This window comes from Salvia splendens, chromosome 7 (genome assembly GCF_004379255.2).
Source record: "Salvia splendens isolate huo1 chromosome 7, SspV2, whole genome shotgun sequence".
NCBI lineage: Eukaryota > Viridiplantae > Streptophyta > Magnoliopsida > Lamiales > Lamiaceae > Salvia > Salvia splendens.
Window position 1 is genome coordinate 31,089,886 of NC_056038.1, and position 20,339 is coordinate 31,110,224.

Below are 20,339 nucleotides of genomic sequence, written 5' to 3' on the forward strand. Positions count from 1 at the left end.
TTCATAAAATGTCTAGTAGCAATGTTCGTTCGACCAATTTTTTTTATTGAAAATACTAGCTATTGGGAACAACATGCTAACGTTATATGTGTTAGGGAATGTAATCAAATGCAAACTCTATATGTAATGTAATCAAATGCAAACTCTATATGTTATAGGAAAGTGTCAACAGTGTCAATTGTTATGTATTGGAAACTATTATTACACTTTAGCTCATTTTTTTGTTTTCAAATTTTTCTGTGGAAATATGGTGTCTGAAACGTTACTTAAACCTCTTTTTAACTTGGTTTTGAATTCTTGTTCTATTAACTCAAGTTTCAATTGTGTGTTACTCCTAGTTACCTCATTATAAATTAAGAAAGTTAAGAAAAAATGTTGAGTACGTCAAGAAATAGTGGACTGAAATAGTGAATAATTGAGGAGTCAGAAGGGCCCCAGGAACATGAATAAATGGTAGTAGCAACAAGGCAGAACAAAATCCAGACTGAAATGGCGAACATATATGTACACAAAGATACATATCCACAACACAAGAATCTTCCATCACATATCTAGTCACCCACCTCGCTGTAGCAGGTCCCATCTGCTTCTCTCCCTCTCTCCAACAATCCAACATTTGACATGAAATTCATTCTTCTTCGAAGGTGAAATAGTATAACAAACAAACACATTAAATAAGTGTTGTACGTACCTCCGAAGCTGATACTAAAAAGGACAGCTTCTACAAACTATATGATATGATATTTACAAAACTACACAAACGGAATTCACACCATCTCTTAAAATTAAGGTATTAATCCTCCACATCTAAAATGGATCAAACCACCATAACATTCAAATTAATCCCCAAATCAGAATTTTAGGGTTTGATGAATGGCTTGTCTTCTTCATCATCATCCCACGACAAACTCAGATCAGCCGAAGTCAACGCATCGATGTCGTTCCAGCTCCAATAATTCGGCAAATCCATCTCCCACGCCCCTCCCTGAGCATTCACGCTGATGATTGTCGACTCCTCCATCGACTCGAGATTTCCGGCGAAGTGATGATCAAATGCATTATTCGTGTCGAAGCTGCTTAAGCTCGAGAATTGAAATTCGGAGGTTGGAATAATCTGAGCGCTGCTGAAAGGGGGAGGAATTTTGTCGATACCTTTCGAATTCGACGACGTCGTTTCATGCAGCAGCAGCGGCGACGACGAGGACGACCGGCCGATCAATGCGTGGTAGAGAATGTTTGACATGTTTTTCTGCCCGGTCGAGACGGCGGCGGCGGCGGGCGGGGATTTGGCGGGTTTGGAAACCCTAGGGCGTTTGTTTTTGCGGGCGGCGCCGACGAGGATGTTGCGGAGGGTGCCGCCTTTGGTCCAGTGGCGCTTGCAGGATTTGCAGAAATGGCGAGGCTGAGATTTGTTGTAGTTGTTGTAGTAGCAGAATTTGGTGTTGGTGGAAGCGCACCTCGGGCACTTCAACGCCTCCGCTTGAGGCGGCGGTTTCGACGTCTCCGCCGCCGCAGACTGTAGGAACGTTTGGCCCCAATCCAGAGTTTGATCGCCCGAAACCTGTTTGCTGCTCAATCCCATGCCACAATTCGATCAAACAAACCAGATAACAGATTCAAAATTTGTACACAGAGAGAGAGGAAATTAGAGGAAGGTGGTATGGTATAAGTGTTATGCTTGGGTTTAGCGCATCACTGTCCATATATATACATCTATCAGTAAAATAATAATAATAACAATAATAATACTCCTTCCGTCCTCCGACATAGATTTTAAGGAAATTGCAAAAGAAAGAGGATTGAAAAATTTAGCAGTAGTTTCATAATAAAATGTGAGTGAAATTGAGTTAGTCGAATGTGGGATCCATTACTAAAAATAGTAAAAAGTGAAGTGCGACAATTAATAAGGGACAAACCAAAATAGAAAAATGACACGTAATAGGGGAGGAAGGAATTATAATAAGGGATATTGGTTTAAGAATCATAATTCTTAGGCAAATTCTAGTATGTCTCGTGAATTTTAAAGTGGTTTTAAAAATTATAAACTTTTGAAACTGTGCAATTATCTAAATAGATTTTTTTTGGTGAGATTTTGATCAAACATCTTCTTAGTTTAAATTATTCTACATGAAACAATGTCGTTTAAAGATCCTAATTCTTGAATTCGATGTTAAATAATACTCCCTCCGTCCCAGTTTAAGAGTAAAATTTAGTTATGGCACGGATTTTAAGAAATTGGTGGAGTGTGTAATAAATGAAGTGGGGTAGTGGTTGTTGGAGTGTGTAATGATTGAAGTGAGGCAGTGGAAAGTGAGACCCTTTTAACTTTTTGTGTGTTTAAAATTTTGTTTTGTTTTATTTTTATGAAAGTAATAACATTTGAGTGTAAATTTCATCAATAATGAGTTTAAATTTTATGTCCAAATATGATAGATTCTAAATATGACTCTTAAATTGGGACGGACTTAAATGACAAAATGTGACTGTTAAACTGAGACGGAGGGAGCATGTGCATAATAAAATTAACATACAAATCTATCGAATTTGAAGAATAACCTAGCATAGAAAATTGTCATTGATTTTAAAGTTAGTGATTTTTGACACCGATATTCCTAATAATAATAATAATAATAATAAATTAAAGAAAATCATAATCACACAAGTTTGTGCGGTCCAGAGATGAATGGGTGTTAATTGGAATGGTGTGTGTGGGGTGCATCCTTTGTTGTCACTTTTATAAAATAATAATGGCTCCCAGAACCAAAACACATACACACACAGCGCATGTGGATGCATATGTCGCCATCATGCATGTACGGCATGTATATACTATCATACATGCACCATGCATTCGAGTGTAATCTACATGACTATTAATGACCATAAAGTTAAACCCTAGATAGATAGATAGTTAGTTACTTCATCCCTAAGTCATCACTCCAACATGTGCGTATAGGTATGTGTATATAATATGGATCAATGATCATTCTCATCTTCAACATTCCACTCTCCATACATATTCTCCCTAGCTCCCTCTATATATACTTATATGTATGCATACTACTATTATGAAGCAGGGTTTAATTAATAATATATGAGTGGTGTGGAATAATATTCCTAGTCGTTTTAATGGGTTCCTATGTTTGGTCGGTCTGAAATGTGATCTTATGTCTCCTGCCAATTTGCACGTTGGTGGAAATCCTATTGTGGCTCAAGTACTATCAAGGTTGTCGAAGTAGTACTAGAGATAGAAAATTAAGTTGGAAGTAAAGATGATGGCGTTAAATTAAAGTAATTAAAACAACCAGTTGTCAGCATGTGGTTGCTCGTGGGAAAGAGATGAATAATAAACCCTATTTTGGAGGTTGTTTGAAGAGATTGTGATCACCCAATGGGCCACTCTTGCCTTAAATTTATGCATGTTATCACTGTCACATGCACAATCTTCTCATTACATTAGGTGTGAATTATGATGCTATATGGAGATGCAATTACTCTCTCACTAGGTTGGGTCTACAATATTTTCATTCTAATATTTGGCACTAATATATACTCCATATATAGAGTTGTGATCATATGATAACCCACAAATCAAACATAGATTTACTTCATAAAAAAGGCGCAGAGGGTAAATATGTCATTTCCCTCATTTAATTTCTGAATTTCGCTCCATTCTTTCACTCTCTCTCAATTCGATTCTCTCTTCTCAGCGATTTTGTTTCCATATTTCTCGCCTATTTTATTTACATAGGCTCTAGATTTTCTTCCGATTTGGTTCATTATTCCATAATCTCCAGATTTTGTTTCCATATTTCTCGCATAATTGTGACCGGGAAGATGTTTTCAATTTTGCATATAAGTTGATAAAATGATACTTTAACCTGACAAAATGACATATTATGCATTGTCGATTATGTGTTAACATGATACTTTTGGCTTATAAATGTTAGGTTTAATGCATAGAATTATAGTTTTGCCGGATAGAATGATACTCTGAGTTGATAAAATGATAGTTTTGCCGGATAGAATGATACTCTGAGTTGATAAAATGATATTTTTATTGATTTGTAGGTATGTACATTCCTGCATACAATGATAGTTTTGCCGGATAGAATGATACTCTGAGTTGATAAAATAATAGTTTTGCCGGATAGAATGATACTCTGAGTTGATAAAATGATAGTTTTATTGATTTGTAGGTATGTACATTCCTGTTTGTGATGATGCTTTGAAGCCAATGATTGGTATGAAATTCAATACATTAGTAGAAGCTGCTGATTTCTATGAACATTATGCTCGTTCAGCTGGTTTTGACATTCGTAAACTGGGCAACAAATCAGTTCATGATATTATGTAATTATATTATGCATTGCCGATTATGTGTTAACATGATACTTTTGGCTTATAAATGTTAGGTTTACTGCATACAATGATAGTTTTGCCGGATAGAATGATACTCTAAATTGATAAAATGATAGTTTTGTCGGATAGAATGGTACTCCGAGTTGATAAAATGATAGTTTTGCCGGATAGAATGATACTCTGAGTTAATAAAATGATAGTTTTACTGATTTGTAGGTATGTACATTCCTGTTTGTGAGGATGCTTTGAAGCCAATGATTGGTATGAAATTCAATACATTAGTAGAAGCAGCTGATTTCTATCCCGGGTATCATTTTATCATTTGAAACTATCATTTTATCCCCTGAAACTATCATTTTATAATTTAAAACAATAATTTATCATGGAATAAGGTATGAATTGATGATACAAAACCAAGTATGAAGTAAATTCAAAGTAAATTCATCATGCTGTCATATGTAACTCTAAATCTACACTAAAAAACTATAGAATCTAAAAAAATGAGAATCTCTGGCAAAATGATAAAATCGAGCAAAAACAAAAGTGAAATAAGTAACAAACTTCATCCAGCCTTCCTTCGATGATGCTTGAGCGTTTTTCTTCGACATATTCCAGAATTTGGATGATTTTTCCTTCGAAACTGAAGAAGCAAGGGTTTGAAATGCGATTCGGAGGGTTTGAGTGTGAGAGAAATTGAATGCAGTGTTTAATTCACATTTTCTTCTTATCCGCCCAATTTTATAATGAAATGACAATTTTGCCCTTAATATATCCGAAATATGATAGTTTATTTGATAAAATGATAGTTTTGTTAGATTAAATCCAGACCACATATTTTTAAAATGTGTGGTGGAGATTTAGTTATAGGGTTATCACACAAATTGGAGTTATCATTATAACGCACCCCTATATATATATATATATATATATCATCTTTCATAATTTTTTCAATTTCGCTTATTGTCTTTATAAATGATACTAAATGTCATGGGAAGTGAGGATTCTAACGAATATGTATGAATACTTCACATATAATCCTTAAATTAATTATGGTATACAATATGCTCTCCTGAGTTATGTCCTATCATAGCTCATATGGTGATTTTTAATTAATGTTGCAGCCAAACGTTACTGTGTAACTTTCTACATCAAACTAGGTTTCTATGTCCAGAAATGTGTCTAACATCAATTTTGCCTCTGCGCTGTTAACTATTATCATTGTGGGGACCCAACTTTCTGGTAGGGACGCTAGCAAAATTAGAGTACGAAACTCATAAGCCAATTTAATATCATCCAAATTCAATTGCTTGTTGATCACATTGAGCTCGTTCAAATGTTTCTGCATATCATATAAGAGTGTGTTTACATATTAAAAAAAAGTTTTCGTTTGAAATATACTATATATACTCTCTCTCAATCTCAATAAATGGAGTATGTATTGTTTATTGAAAATCCTAAATTAAATGACACATTTCCTGTTTTTTTTAGCAAAATGAACTCTTATTTTCTGTTATGTAAGAGTATTTCATTTCCTACTTTGTTCTTAATTGTCTTTTTATTTAATTCAGTAAAGTTTTCTTTCTTAATTTCTTTGCAAATATTAAATGCATTATTTAAGTTTATCTGGAGAGATTATGTATTATTCTATCTATCGCAGCGAAGATTATTCATTTTCCTCTTTGATTTGTTCCATGAAAAATCGATCCATTTCTAAAAACCTTATATAGTCTAAATAAATTAGTTATCTTCATTTTAGATTGTAGTTGAAGAGACGTTGGTGATATGAAATGAACGCAAATTGTGGAAGGTCATGTCGTAGTAACAGATTGATGAAATTATTGTATACTGTAATAGTGGAAGTGGTCTAGTAGAAGTGAGAGATGGATTTGTGAGTCGGCATTGTAGTCGTCAAAAGAATGATGATCCATATGCCACCTTATGATGATGTGATGCTCAATTCCACACCACTCATGTCTCTATCTTATACTAGGATCAATTATTCCATTATTATAGTAGTATGTTAATTTGTTTTATTCGACTAATAAATGTTACCCCTCATACCCATAAAAATTTAAACTTTGGGGATGACATTGGTTTTCACATGCAGTTAGATAAAGTATGATAGTTGTATAAAAAAAAAAGTAATTGAAGTATTGTTAGTGGAGAATGAAACCCACCTTATACATGTTTTAATGTACAAGTAATACAGTAAGAGAGAGATGGAAATAAAAAATTATTGAAGGACCGTTAGTATAATCTGACTCACCTCATTAGAGAGAAGAAGGTTACCTAAAATAGGAGTGAATTATTTTTATGGGACGAACCAAAATGAAAATGCTGTTTATTTTTATAGGATGGAAAAAGTTTATCATAATAATTTTATTTTTATTATAAATTAAATAAATTTTATAATAGAATGAATATAAGTAGAAATATTAGAAATTTAGATTATAGAGAGGATCCAAACTGCTCATATTATAGCTTTAAAATGCTTGAAATCGTTTGGGGCCAAAACAAGGGATAAAGTCCAAAAGTCCACAAATTCTTGTCGCCAGATCACTTATTTTGATATAAGATGAGTTAATTTCTAGTAGATCACTTATTTATCGACATAAGATGAGTTTCTTTTGCTTGGACGTTAAATGGGCTAACACATTTGATGTGGAGTACAAGATAGCTAAATGCTACTTTCTCCGTCCGCGAGTAAGAGCCCATTTTTTATTGGTTTGTATGCGAATATGAGTTCCAGCTTATTATTACTCCACTTAATAGTTAGAGACCTTACATTCCACTCATATATTATTTAAAACTAATATACACATATGAGATCACATTCCATTAGAGTGTCCACAGAGAAGTTGGTGTGTCGAGAGTGTGTGTAGTGAACAGGGGTTGGCTGCTGCCACGCTTTAACTTGAGAGTTTTTAACTACTGTTTTTACTCTAGGCAGAATTAAACTTGCTAACTTGATCAAGGTAAATTTAACTACTGGGTCAAGTGAATTGCAGGTGAAAACGTAACAGTAAATGCGAGGATGAAAACGTAATAACTTTGATTAAACTAAACTGAGAGCAGTACATCGTGAAATTGAAACTAAGCTAATACTTCGGAAAATAAGAAAGCAAATAAAATCGAGAAGAATCTCGGTGGGTAATTTAGGAATACGCCGACAGATAACAAGTATTCTGCAGCGCCTCTTTAATTCCCCTTTCTAACTACGCATTACTTTATCTAAGCTAAGCTAAGCTATTCTAGAGAACCGGACTAAGCTGAGAACTAAACTAAGCTAAACTAGACGGAAAGTAAAAGATCCCATTTTTTCTTGTGATGGCACACCCTCTATTTATAAGCTCGATTCGGCCTCCAGCTGGATAACGATCTTGACAGGGAATATTCACTCATGCTGAGAATGAGCGACTCATTGATTGCTACATGCCCTTCTTCTAAAATGACGACGCTTTTGAGTAACAGGTTCGTGACTCAGCTCCGTCCTTGCGTCTCATAAGCTAGCACGTGTCCCCTTCTAGAACGTCGTCCTTGATAACAGAATGGTGCGCCACATCCAGCTCATTTCCTCACGTGTTCTTCTTCTAGAAGCCAGCGGTCCCCGCCTAACTGCTTGATCACTCCCCCTTGATCAACTCCCCCAATTCTTGGCCTTTTTATCGCCTTTTGTACTTGCTTGATCAGTTCGGCCTTGCTGCCCTGGTCAAGCGGCATTCCTGCACATTTAACACTTGTTTTGCGCGATAAACCGATCAAGCAGCGTACATTTTACCCTTAAACCGATGCATGGAATGAGCCTTATCAGCTTGCATGCGGACATGATATATAAAAGCTTGTATTTATAAACTGTAATCATGATTATAATAATAAAATATAAGAATCACCTAGCCAAAATTCTTAATAAAGTTAATCATACTAGGTGGAAAATAATTATCAACATAAAATTCATCTAAGAATATAATTCCTCTGTCCGTTGTCGTTTCTGCACTGCAATATGGAATATAAATCAAATTTTACTTGGAACTGAAATCTTTTAGAGTTAAATTGTGAGTGTAAGACATTTTCTAAAAAAAATATGAAAATTGGATATACAAAATAAACTATAATCAACCATTCATTATCACGAAATCAAACATTGCACAAGGTATACAATTAATTTATTATACATGTAATTTGATTTAGTTTTCAACACCTCGGGATTATTGGACTATCACCATGTTCTTAAAATATCATGAATCATATGGACAATATCGATTAAAATCAAGAACTATCGAGATACTACAAAATATCTTATGGGTCTATTTCTGATTCTAGGCGTCGATGTGACTTGCCATATAATTACATATTGTAATTAAACTTTAAAATTTATCTGGTTGAAACGGCATCATTATGAGCAATAATATTACATGAAAAAAAACATTTGTTCATACACTATATCTCTTTAAATTATTTTAGAATTTATTATATTTAATTCTATACACATCCGTCCACAACAAACGATATTTTTTTGGTTACCCACCAAAAGTAACCTTTATTTATATTTATAGTAAAACATATTTTCCACTGATAATACTTTAATTATTTTTTTTTCTATTTCTTTTATTTTACTAATTTTATACCATGACTATTTTTTTAGACAGACATAGTAAGTATAACCTTAAAAAACATAGATGGCTGCGTTAATAAGAAATGCTTTTAATTACAGTTATATAATTATATTAATTGAATGTAAATTACATAACTAAAACTAAAAATAAGACAACAAAATCAAAAGAAATGGAAAAGGGAATGAAAAAGCATTTCAATTAAAAACTCTGTAGTACATATTCCCAATAAAAACTAAAAATAATTTAAGTTAGCATAAATATTTCATATAAATACAGTATATAAATATTGATTTTTATACACTTAGTTAAATACACAATTTAACTTTGTGTTTTTCATAATATTATCTATAAATTGTTTGTATGGTCTATTTCTTTGTTGCGATTGACAGATTTTATTTTAATTTTGATGAATGTAATTTGCAATTTCGGTATTTTGAACCCATATTGTACAATGTGTATCTCACTGAAAATAAAATAAAGATAAAACTCAATTAAGGGTTAATTTAGCTAGTTAATTTACATGACTAGGGACTGAGTAAATGAAGCCCACTATAAGGAATAGTTTAATCACAAGTAGGAATAATTGTTGGAATGGATAGATAGGGACTTATACTAAACTTAAACCTTAATTATTAAGAATGATGAGAAAACCCTACGTACTCTTATTCTCCTAATTAAAACTATTCTTAATTAACTAAATCATGATTACGGAACTGTTCAAATCAACCACGTGTTTTCATAATTCGGAGGAACTTTTTTAATTAATTACCAACTGTTCATTGTATGTAGATCTTTTATTTATTTATGTATGCACTAAAAAATTGGAGTTGTTACAATTAGAATTTTATGACTGCACGTGTAATTGTGTGATGAGCCGCATCTCCTACCAAATTTATATGTACAGCTAGCAAGTTTGCATCAAATTAATTGTTTAATACTAATGCGCGTGTGTATAAATAATATCACAAACATATATTCCATTGTTGGGTGTAGGGCATCCATCAAATTTGATTTTACATCAGTAAAGATAGAATTATAGGAGTAGCATTTTTTTTCTTTTATGTATTTTTGGGGTCATATTCCACCACGGTTAATTTCAAGGAGTATATTTTTGTTAGTACTCCTCACAAAAATTTGTCACACTTGTAGGACGGCACGAAATTTAGGAGGTTTTGTTTTGTGTGTAAAATGGAGAGAGAAAATATAATTTTTAGATTAATGTGAGAGTAAACTTTTTCCAAAAATAGAAATGTGACATCTTTTTGTGAGACAAACTAAAAATGAAAGTGTGATATCTATTATGAAACGGAGAGAGTACTAAATTTGAGCTTTTCCAGTATATGAGCAAAGATTACGTATATTTGAATGCATATATGGGTATAAGATCTAATTGTAAAGTGCACTATGTGTTTATGTTGTATTGTAACCTCCAAAAAGCGTACTTTTAAGTACTAGTAATACATAATAAATTATATATTTGATAACATTGTGCTAGGTTCTAATCTAGGTAATCTTCTTTTATAATTCTAAACACAGTTTAACCTTATGTTGATCGAATAAATATTTTAGTGGATACTACTATAGATTAGTATAAATAAATTAAAGACAGATTTCTACTCAATCCCTCTCTTAATTAAAGATAAATTCCTACTCCATCCATCTCTAATTAAAGCTCCATTTGGTACAATCAATTGAAATTGAATTGAGAGGAATTGAATTAGAATTCAATTCCAAATTCTATGTTTGGTAAAATGAAATAATTGAGATGAAACTGAATTTGAAGAATTTGTGCACAGACACTATACGCAAAATACAAACTCACACACTTTACACAAAATACACATATACACACATACTCACAAAATACACACAGTTCACATACTACACACGTTACACACGCTATACAAAAATACACACATTATACACAAAATACACACACTATACACAAAATATATGCAATCCACACACTACACAAAAGACGCACACTGCATGCAATACACACACACTAAACACACTACACACACAAAATACATGCATTCCCCACACACTATACAAAAGACACACATTGCACACAAAATACACATAGTACACAAATTTTACAAAAAAATACACACATTGCACACACACACTATTCACAAACTGAAATTTTAAATTTGGTTTGGTTTTTCAGTTTTTCAGTTTTTCAGTTTGAGCAGTTTAAACTTTGGCAAATTTCAGTTTTTTTATTCTGTTCGGATTGAAAACAAAAAAATAAAAAATTGAAAAAAAAATCCAAAACTAGATGCTTGAGATGTGTGAAATGTGTGAAGTATGTGAAATATGTGTAGTGAGTGAGAAATGCGTAAAGTTTGTGTAGTGTGTGAAGTGCATGAAGTGTGTAGAGTGTGTGAAATGTGTGTGGTGTATGTAGTGTGTGAAGTGCGTGTAGTGTGTGAAGTGCGTTGATTGAAATGTGTGGTGTGTGTGAAATGTGTATAATGTGTGTAGTGTGTGTGAAATGTGTGTAGTGTGTGTATGAAGTGTGCATGTGTTGTGGATATATAGACTATAGTGAAGCTATCTAATTTTATGAACTTGAAATTTTAATTTTCTATTTTTGATATGAAATTCAAATTATGAAATTGAAAGATTTAGAATTGCAATTCAATTCCAAATCTAAATATTTTTGTGGTACCAAAGATTCGATTTGAAATTGAAGGCTTCAATTCCAATTCCACACCTCCAATTTCATAGTACTCCCTCCGTTCCGTGTTAATAGAAGCATTTATTTTGGCATGGAGTTTAAGAATTGTATGTTAAATGAATGATGAATAAAGTAAAAGAGAATAAAGTAAGAGAGATGATGAGAGGATAAAGTAAAATAGAGTTTTTTTTACCAAAAATAGAAATGACTCAATTATCTTAAAACTTCCCAAAAAAGAATAATGACTCTATTAATATGGAACGGAGGGAGTACTAAATGAAGTCTAATTACTTTTAATTGTAACTCCTTTGACTTCTACTTCTGTGAAGTTGTGAACCAATACACTTAATTATACTCTAATTATTCTTTTGTTTATATTCACCCTCAAAAGAAATTACTAAACAGAGGGGGGTTTCAATGCCTATGGACTATGTTTACAACTGAGGTATTAAACGTGGGCTATAAATTGCATTAACCCTCCGCAGATTCCCAACTATATCTACTCACTAACTATGGAAAGATTATTAATAAAATTGAAATTTTGAATCACAAGTTCAATTGTTTAGGCAAGCTAGAAAGAAAATGACTATTCTAAGTAGACCAAGAAAGTAAATCCTTTCATCCATTGAACCCACCATTAAAGATGAGGTGTGCGTCTAATGCTAACCTAAAAATCAATGGAAGAGACCACACATGCCATGTGACCACAATCATAAAGAAAAATTATCCAACAAAATGGACCACAACATGCTATGTAGTGCAAAATAACATTAAAAAACTGTATAGAGAGAGTGAGAGTAATTTAAATCAAGTATGTAATTTGTGGATGAAAAGTCCGAATCCAAATATGATGAAAAGACAGAAATGAAAAAAAGATGAGATGCAATCTAAATGGGCTTGAAGAGACAAGGGGGACATAAGCCTAAGATCAAGCTTATATCACTCTACTTTCGGCCTTTTGTGACTTACCCTTCTAAGAGTATCCACAATAGGGTGGAAACTTTCCCCGGACAAACTACTTTTTTTGTCCTCAGCCACTTCGGATTTGTCCGCGGCTACAAAAAAAGAGTTTCCGCAGTAATAATGGACACTTTTTTTAGTCACATTTCACTTTATTTTTTTTATATATTTTAATTCAATTATAATTAAAATTATCGGATTGTAAATAATTAGAAAACGAGAAAATACTAAAATTAAAAAAAAGTATTGGGACCAAATATTCGTTGTATTATGGATACAGGAAAATTATGCAACAAAAAATTAGAGAGCGAATAGTGGATAGAGAGTGAAATGGGTGTGAAGATGTGTGTGGAGGAGGAGTATTTATAATAAAAATTTTGAAATTAAAAAAAAAAGTGGACCGGCGGCCGCCGCGCCGAATTCGCGCGCAGTAGACAGGCGCGCCGCTCTCCAACCGGCGTGTCCTCGCCGCGTAGTCGCCGATGGCGATTCCGCCCCCTCCCATCTGTCCACCGCGGGGCGGACGCCCTCCGCACTATAGATAGCCGCGGCGGCGGCGTTTCCGCGGCGGCCGGCGCGCCGCCCGGATACTCTAATAATTTCCACCCACAATCATATGAAATTGTGAGTCATGCTAAATTTAGGACCATGATGATGGTTGATGATCATCAAACTTATAGTTTCCGTTTTAGGTAAAATTACTAGTATAAAGCAAAAGTTACCTTGCAATTATGTCTATCATCGTTCAATGAAAGAAAAATGTTTATCAATGTAGCACCACTTAATCAGAAGCTGGGTCTTACTGAACATTAGATGGACCTATTGTTTCTTTCGCCTTAACATTTTAAAGAAACTATGATTGGACTTAATGACTTGACTTATACATATATAACAAACAATTAGCCCATTTATTAGAGATGGGATACTACCTTCTTCCTACTAAATCCAAATATAAAATTTCCTTCTCCATGTATAGTTCCACCGCCACATGCATCCCATCAAAAAGATGATATACTATTTCTTCTGATAGATGTAAAGGGTATTCGTCAACATCTTAAAATAATTTATGAATTTGTTTATTTGCTCTCCAGAATAACTTGGCAAATAATTTACTTTCCAAAATTAAGCATATCAGTACATCCTGCTTCTTTTCACAATTTTACGAGTACAAAAATATCTCTAATTTGTTATTTACTCCATATACTCTTCAATTTCTCAGCCCCTCAATTTTCTCTTTACCTAGAATTTTACTAGCCAAGAAACTCAAATTATCCAAACACTTAGACAACTTATAAGCGGTACTCTCCATCACGGTTTAAGTGAGTATTTAGGGAAAAAATTTTAAGAAAAAATGTTTAATGAGTTAAATGAAAGAAGATAAGAGAAAAAATAAATAAAAAATAAAGTATGAAAGAAAATTTGGAATATATTTTTATGCCTAAACCCATACACAAGGTGTATAATCTCACTTATTACTAACCTAGTACTAGTAATTTTTATAGGATAATATACACCCCAAACACGAAAAACATACTAGATCATTGACATGGCATATATGCTTCTGAAAAAAATATTTCGAATGGTTTCTTATAGATATAATTATTAGGCTAAATTTGATAAACCTAAGGTGGTGTTCGGTTTCGGTTTCCTAGATAAAATAATATCAAGATATAATCTAGGATTGAGGTGTGAGATTATTTTAGTCATAGGAGGTTAACTATGACTAATTATCTTATGATTATCCATCTAGGATTGAGTTATCTCATGAACCAAACACTCTACATATTTAATCCGGGATACAATCATGCAAACCAAACACCCACTTACTATACAATATTACTACTCCTAATTTACTACTGGTCTTAATAATAAATTATTAGGAGTACAAACAGATTTCAACAGAGCAAGAGACATGCTGCCGGCCATTAGCATGTGTCCAGTCAATCAATCGCATCATTGCCAAAATATCAACATAGTAACCTGCAGTGGGCTTCTTCAACCTTCACGAGCAGCTAGGAAACTTATAACAGGGGACAGAGAGAGAGATGAGGCATTTTTCATCTTATAACAGAGTCACAGATGATGAAGCAAAATTGATACAGTAGGAACAGAGCCAAAAATGTGACCCTGGTCAGGTGAGGACAAGAACCCGTAGCATGTCATAAGCATACGTACCCCAACAACTACATTCAAACCCGTCCACGGAATCTCCAGCAACAAAGTTGCAGCAATTAAAACTTGAAATCCTTCTTCTTTGATTGTTTCTCCTCCTGCATCTTTCGCTTCCGCTTGTTCGCATTCTGCAACAATCTAAAAAAATGTCACTACTTCCTTAACATTACACAAGAACTAAACTTATTAATAATGGCATCATTCACTGTGTGTACCTCAGCGACCATATCACTGAAATCCTCCTTCTGTGTACGCAACTTCTCTTCTTCTCTGGCTTCCTCATACCTAGGGAAGACAAGGCAGCACAAGAGTAGAGGTTATCTTACATGCGATACATAGTACTTAATATAAAGGTAAAAAATAAATGTCTGCAAACATCCAACTCCTCCGGTGCTAGTGTTGTGACATCCACCTTATCTGATTTCTGACCTTTTAGCAAATCAACCTGACATGAAGAATGTAAAAGAGATGTGAGCAGGGAAGTCAAATTGACACAATAAATTCAATTTATTGTTTAATCCAAATAACATCTGAAACTGTTCCTTCTCTATGTGAAGCTAACAAGATACAACAGTATGCCCCACCAGCCAACCAAAACAAAAAGAAATATAAAATGACTTCAAGATTCATAATAAGTTAAACTTCAATGTCAATATGTACAGACATGTCCTTTATATGTATAGGACTAGATGAAAACTACTTACCCTCTTTGCACCAGTTTTGTCCTGTGTTCCAGTGTTAATGACATACCTGTATCAGAACATAATTGGCAACCAAAAATTAGAATTCAGAAAGGAACAAAATATCTAAAATGTAAAGTTTGTGATGTTGACATACGTGTGGCCAGGTGCAAGCAGCGTTCCTGGTGCAGTCTTCTCTTCTTTTTCTTCAACGACCTTCACACAAAACAAAAGAACAAGTTAATACATCTAGAAACGTTGAAATACAAAATGGTAACAATTCCATACCAAAAAAAAGAGAAAAATATAATTACTTGGTAGAGAGGCCTATCAGGTTCCTTCCTCTGCTGTTTCCGAAGATCAATAACATCAGGGGTTTCAACGCCAGTAGGAGTGCTGCAACCATCCAGCAGATAATCAGTTACAGCAACTCACAAAGATATATACACCAGTCCCTAGTGTACAGTACTATCAAATATATCATCGTAAAAGAGCATAGCATGTCTTTAACCTTGAAAGGCTGTCAACAGACTGAATGCCATCTTCAAGTTCCTCTTCTGCCATCTGTTCCTCCTCTTCTTCTTCCTCTTCCTCTTCCTCTTCTTCCTCTTCCTCCTCCAACTCACCCCAGTGCTTACTCTTATCAATAGGTTCTTCCTGAAAATCAGTGGGTATAAATGACACAGAGGTAAATTTATAATCAAATGCATATCCCTTATAAAGTGGGGAGCATTTTATGAAAACAGTTATAATGTGAAGTACTATGTAGTTTTACCTCATAATTGGGCTGATCTTGGTGCACAAAGCCGAAAACATATCCATAGAGGGGACGCCCATACTAGTTCATAAAAAAAATACACGACGAATCTATGAGGGAGAGTCATCGATGACACTCAAGGTAAAACCAGAAAGTATATTAAGGTTAACTCACTTCATCAATGGGTGGTTTTCCCCATAGCTCCAGCAGGAATAGGTGCATTAAGCCCAGGGATTTTTAGATGAGGATAGGAAGGTGGAGGACCATATCTCTGCCATGATAAAGGAAAGTACTAATTGCAACTCATCTCTTTTATGAGAAAGTGACACAAAATTTTAGAAATTAGCTTTGTGAATGAAAAAATAAACAGGATGAACTAACCAAAATAATAACCTGCATATTGATGAGCCAAGGTGGAGGAGCACCATCAGGCATACCTAGAGCCTCTTTTAACTCACGTGATAATGTCCCTGGTTTCATTTCTCGCAGTTTAACCTGAGAGCATCCAAAGAAGAGTTGTTTAGGTCTCTATTTTATCAGTTGTGACTGTCTAAAATGTTAACTTTCAGGACAATCAATTATAAATACTGATGACTGAAGAATTAAAGGCCGCAGCCAAACCCTTCATATCTGATAACACAGGAAATAAAAACTGAAACAACCGAGCAGTCAATATGATAGTATCAGATTACACATTGAGCCAGAAACAACAATACATGAGATAAGAACTGAGCAGGTCATGCTAAAAATTAAACAATAAAAGACAGACTGCTGCTCGCCGGGTAGGCTAGCTGTTACAGTTCTTTTAAGAAAGGGAAGAAGAAAGCAACAAATAAACCTAGTTTAACACTATAAAATGACAAAAAAACAAACTGAAATAATATCTCTGATGATCTTCATACCTCAAATTCCTTCCCCTCATAATACAAGTCACCGTGATATGTTAATTTCGGCTTAGTCTGATGTTTGAAGAAGGCATCGTGAAGAACCTACACACGTTTAAACAGGAAGTTGACTGACAAGAAATGAGATGTAAAGCCATAAAAAGAAAATCTAGCAAATGAAACAATCCATACACCCTCCAATATGAGCAATTAGAACCAGATATGTAGGAACAAAAACTTAGGATACTTAAATACATGATAATCAATGTCCATCTTTCCCATTTTAGGCTGCATTCTCTCGCGTTGCTTTTGTTTTAACTTCTTGCTATCCTCCTTTTCAATGTAAGCCTGTCAAATATGAAGCAGTGGAGATTAGATAAGAATCATACAAAATCATCATTAATCATTTAAGAGTTCCACAATTAAAGATATTAACGAGAATGATATGCATAAGAACAGAAGGGAAACAAGTCTCACTTGTCTAATTTTCTCAATTCCTGTGGCAGCAATGAAATCAGGAAGTTGAAAAGGCTGCTTTTCAATACCTCTCTTTCCCTGAAAAGCAGTCATCAAAGAAGTTGTGAACTAGTTGATACAAATTAAACCAAAAAAGAATCCCCAGTAAATTCCTAGCATTGTGATATCCAGAATTTAAATTTATTTCTGATAAGGTTGTTTTTTAAGGGCACATTAGGAAGGGTTATGACTTATGGTATGGCCAATACCCAACCCATGCTAGCCAGTATGATAAAAATATTTCATACAAGGTTTCCCCTGCAAACACCTACATGCCAAGGCTCCACAAGTTCCACTGCAGCTCCCCTGCAAGAATGGTATATACATATAAGACAAATTTCATTGGCTTATCGCCCATCACAGTCTCCCCTAACCGCCATTAATTAATTGAACCAGCCATCATGCCTCTGATAAATATGTTACACGACATCTAACAATGAAAGCAGTACTCATTAGTAAATAAAGGCATACTTATCCCACCATGCAACTCAGATATAACGATTCACCTGTAAAAACTTCCTTTTCTGGCACCAGTGTCGTGGCACTGCAACAGTATTTCGGTACGACTTCAAATATACCAAAAGCTTTGGATCTGATGAAGTTGCATCCCATACCTAGCATGAAAAAAAGTAAGTGTTTGAATTACTAGTTGTTGTGCAGTTGTTACGACTTCAAATATTCCGAAGTGGACTCAAAAGCAGTTGTTGTGCAGCACCCTACACATAATCTAATCCTAGAAAAAGCAGGAATGCACCAATCCTTTAAGGACTTCCCTCTTTGTTCAAAACTATCAGGCGAGTAACTTCTCCTGAGATGGCTCAGTTATTCTCAGGCAAAGGGGTTTTGAGAAAATCCATTAAGACCAACCGAAATAAACCCTCTTAACAAGAATATCATATATGTTGCATTGACAGACATGAAGGACTGTGTGATTCATAATGCCAACATAATAATACTGGTCTTGAATTGGGAAAGGTGGGACATAATGTGACATAATCCTTATTCACTATATATAAGACAGCTATGATCATGCATTTGAAAGAGTTGATTTATGAAAAAATAGACAACGACAAAAGTAGTTCTCCATCATCATTTGAATTAGCAACAATGTTGGTAAAGTTCACAGTAAGTAGCAGTTCCACTTCAACAACAAGCTGGTGTCATAGACACGATGCAGAAATAATGATATTTTCAGACTACAGAGCATATTTATAAGTTCGTTACCAACACGTAACAACTCTCATAAAACTAGCATATCAAAGCTTGCATCATAAAATGAGCATATCAAGGCTGGTATGAAGGAAGAAATAGGTGGAAGCAAGATCAAAACAGTTGCTGTGATGGATAATAAGATCAAACGCCAAAACCATGTCTCTTGCAGGAGAACCTTTTTCTTTTTATTAGAGATTCCCTTTTCTGTGATGGATAAGATTACCTAAGTATTATAAGGTTGCTGTGATGGATAAGATCAAACGCCAAAACCATGTCTCTTGCAGGAGAACCTTTTTCTTTTATTAGAGATTCCCTTTTCTTTTTGCTGAGTATCTTGTTCTTCATCTTCTGAATCTGAGTCTGCCTTTTTCTTTAATGCTGTATCAGGGGCAGTCTCATCAATTTTATCATTCTCCTGAAGAAACAAGAATGGAAGTACAGATCAGGCGTATGATCCAACAAACACAAATTAGCAACAAGAAAGGGCAGCATAACAAAGAAACAAATTTGATATCAAATGAACCATAATCTTACCCCCGCAATCGCATTGTCCAAGAAATTAAATTTCTGAAAAATCTTCCTGAATTCATCATCAACGCCATCCAATTCAGCTTTTTCTGGTACATATTCAACTTCTACTAGTTCCAAATCCTGATGATTACACAAGAACGAGGAAATGGATGTTAGGTCTATTTTAATGAGCTAAGAATCAGCTACAATGCTAATAATCTCATCAGAAACCCTGCCCATAATTCAATTCATATAATTGTCAACCATCCAATACTAACACATTGAAACTGAAAATGCTCTACGGCAATAGAACTGCTCAAGTGAGGGCAAATAATGCAGAAGATTCTAATTTCTAAAGTTCAACAAGTTGAAGAAATACTTCCATTACTAGTAACAGTTGCACATTCCAAAGTTAAATAAATAAAGTGGGGTTTTTTCTATTTTTGTTCTAATATAGAACTTAGATTCCTCGTTTGTTCTAGCGTTTTTTTTTGTTCCGGATTTGGGAGAGACGCATGACCCTCATGCGTCTCTTTTTAATGAGACGCATGACGATCATGCGTCTTTCATAGAGACGCATGAGGGTCATGCGTCTCTATTTTTTTTTCGTTTTTTTTAACGACGCATGAAGGTCATGCGTCTTAGGTATAGACGCATCTCCCTCATGCGTCTGTTGTTTTTTAAAATATAATAGACGACGCATGAGCGTCATGCGTCTTAGGTAGAGACGCATGAGGCTCATGCGTCTCTATTTCGAATTAAATCAGGAGCTTGAGACAAAGAAGATAACTTTCTTTGTTTTTATTTTGTTTAGGAGCTTGAGACAAAGAGGACTTAGCAGGAGAAGAGATGTGTTATGATGAATTGTAGTTTGTTCTATATGTCACTAGCACTGTAGTTAATTTGTTTTGTGTAGTTTCTATGAAACGTTGTTTCTGTGTATCTGCCAATTAAATCTAAACTTGTGTTTCGGACTATTGGAAAATGGAA

General features: G+C 34.3%; 1 protein-coding gene and 1 pseudogene across 1 annotated transcript; both read right to left on the reverse strand.

Annotated features, from left to right (window-relative positions):
* Positions 1-481: 481 nt before the first annotated feature.
* LOC121742523 (dof zinc finger protein 4-like) lies at positions 482-1,736 on the reverse strand. Its single transcript, XM_042135681.1, has one exon. It carries the CDS (start codon positions 1,580-1,582, stop codon positions 860-862), a length of 723 nt encoding a protein of 240 aa, XP_041991615.1. The 5' UTR covers positions 1,583-1,736; the 3' UTR covers positions 482-859.
* Positions 1,737-14,843: 13,107 nt separating this feature from the next.
* LOC121810727 lies at positions 14,844-19,754 on the reverse strand (annotated as a pseudogene).
* Between the last annotated feature and the right edge of the window lie 585 nt (positions 19,755-20,339).

What these genes read in the sequence shown, in the direction of transcription:
- LOC121742523 (XM_042135681.1), bottom strand. Translation starts at nt 1,582, where the DNA reads ATGGGATTGAGCAGCAAACAGGTTTCGGGCGATCAAACTCTGGATTGG.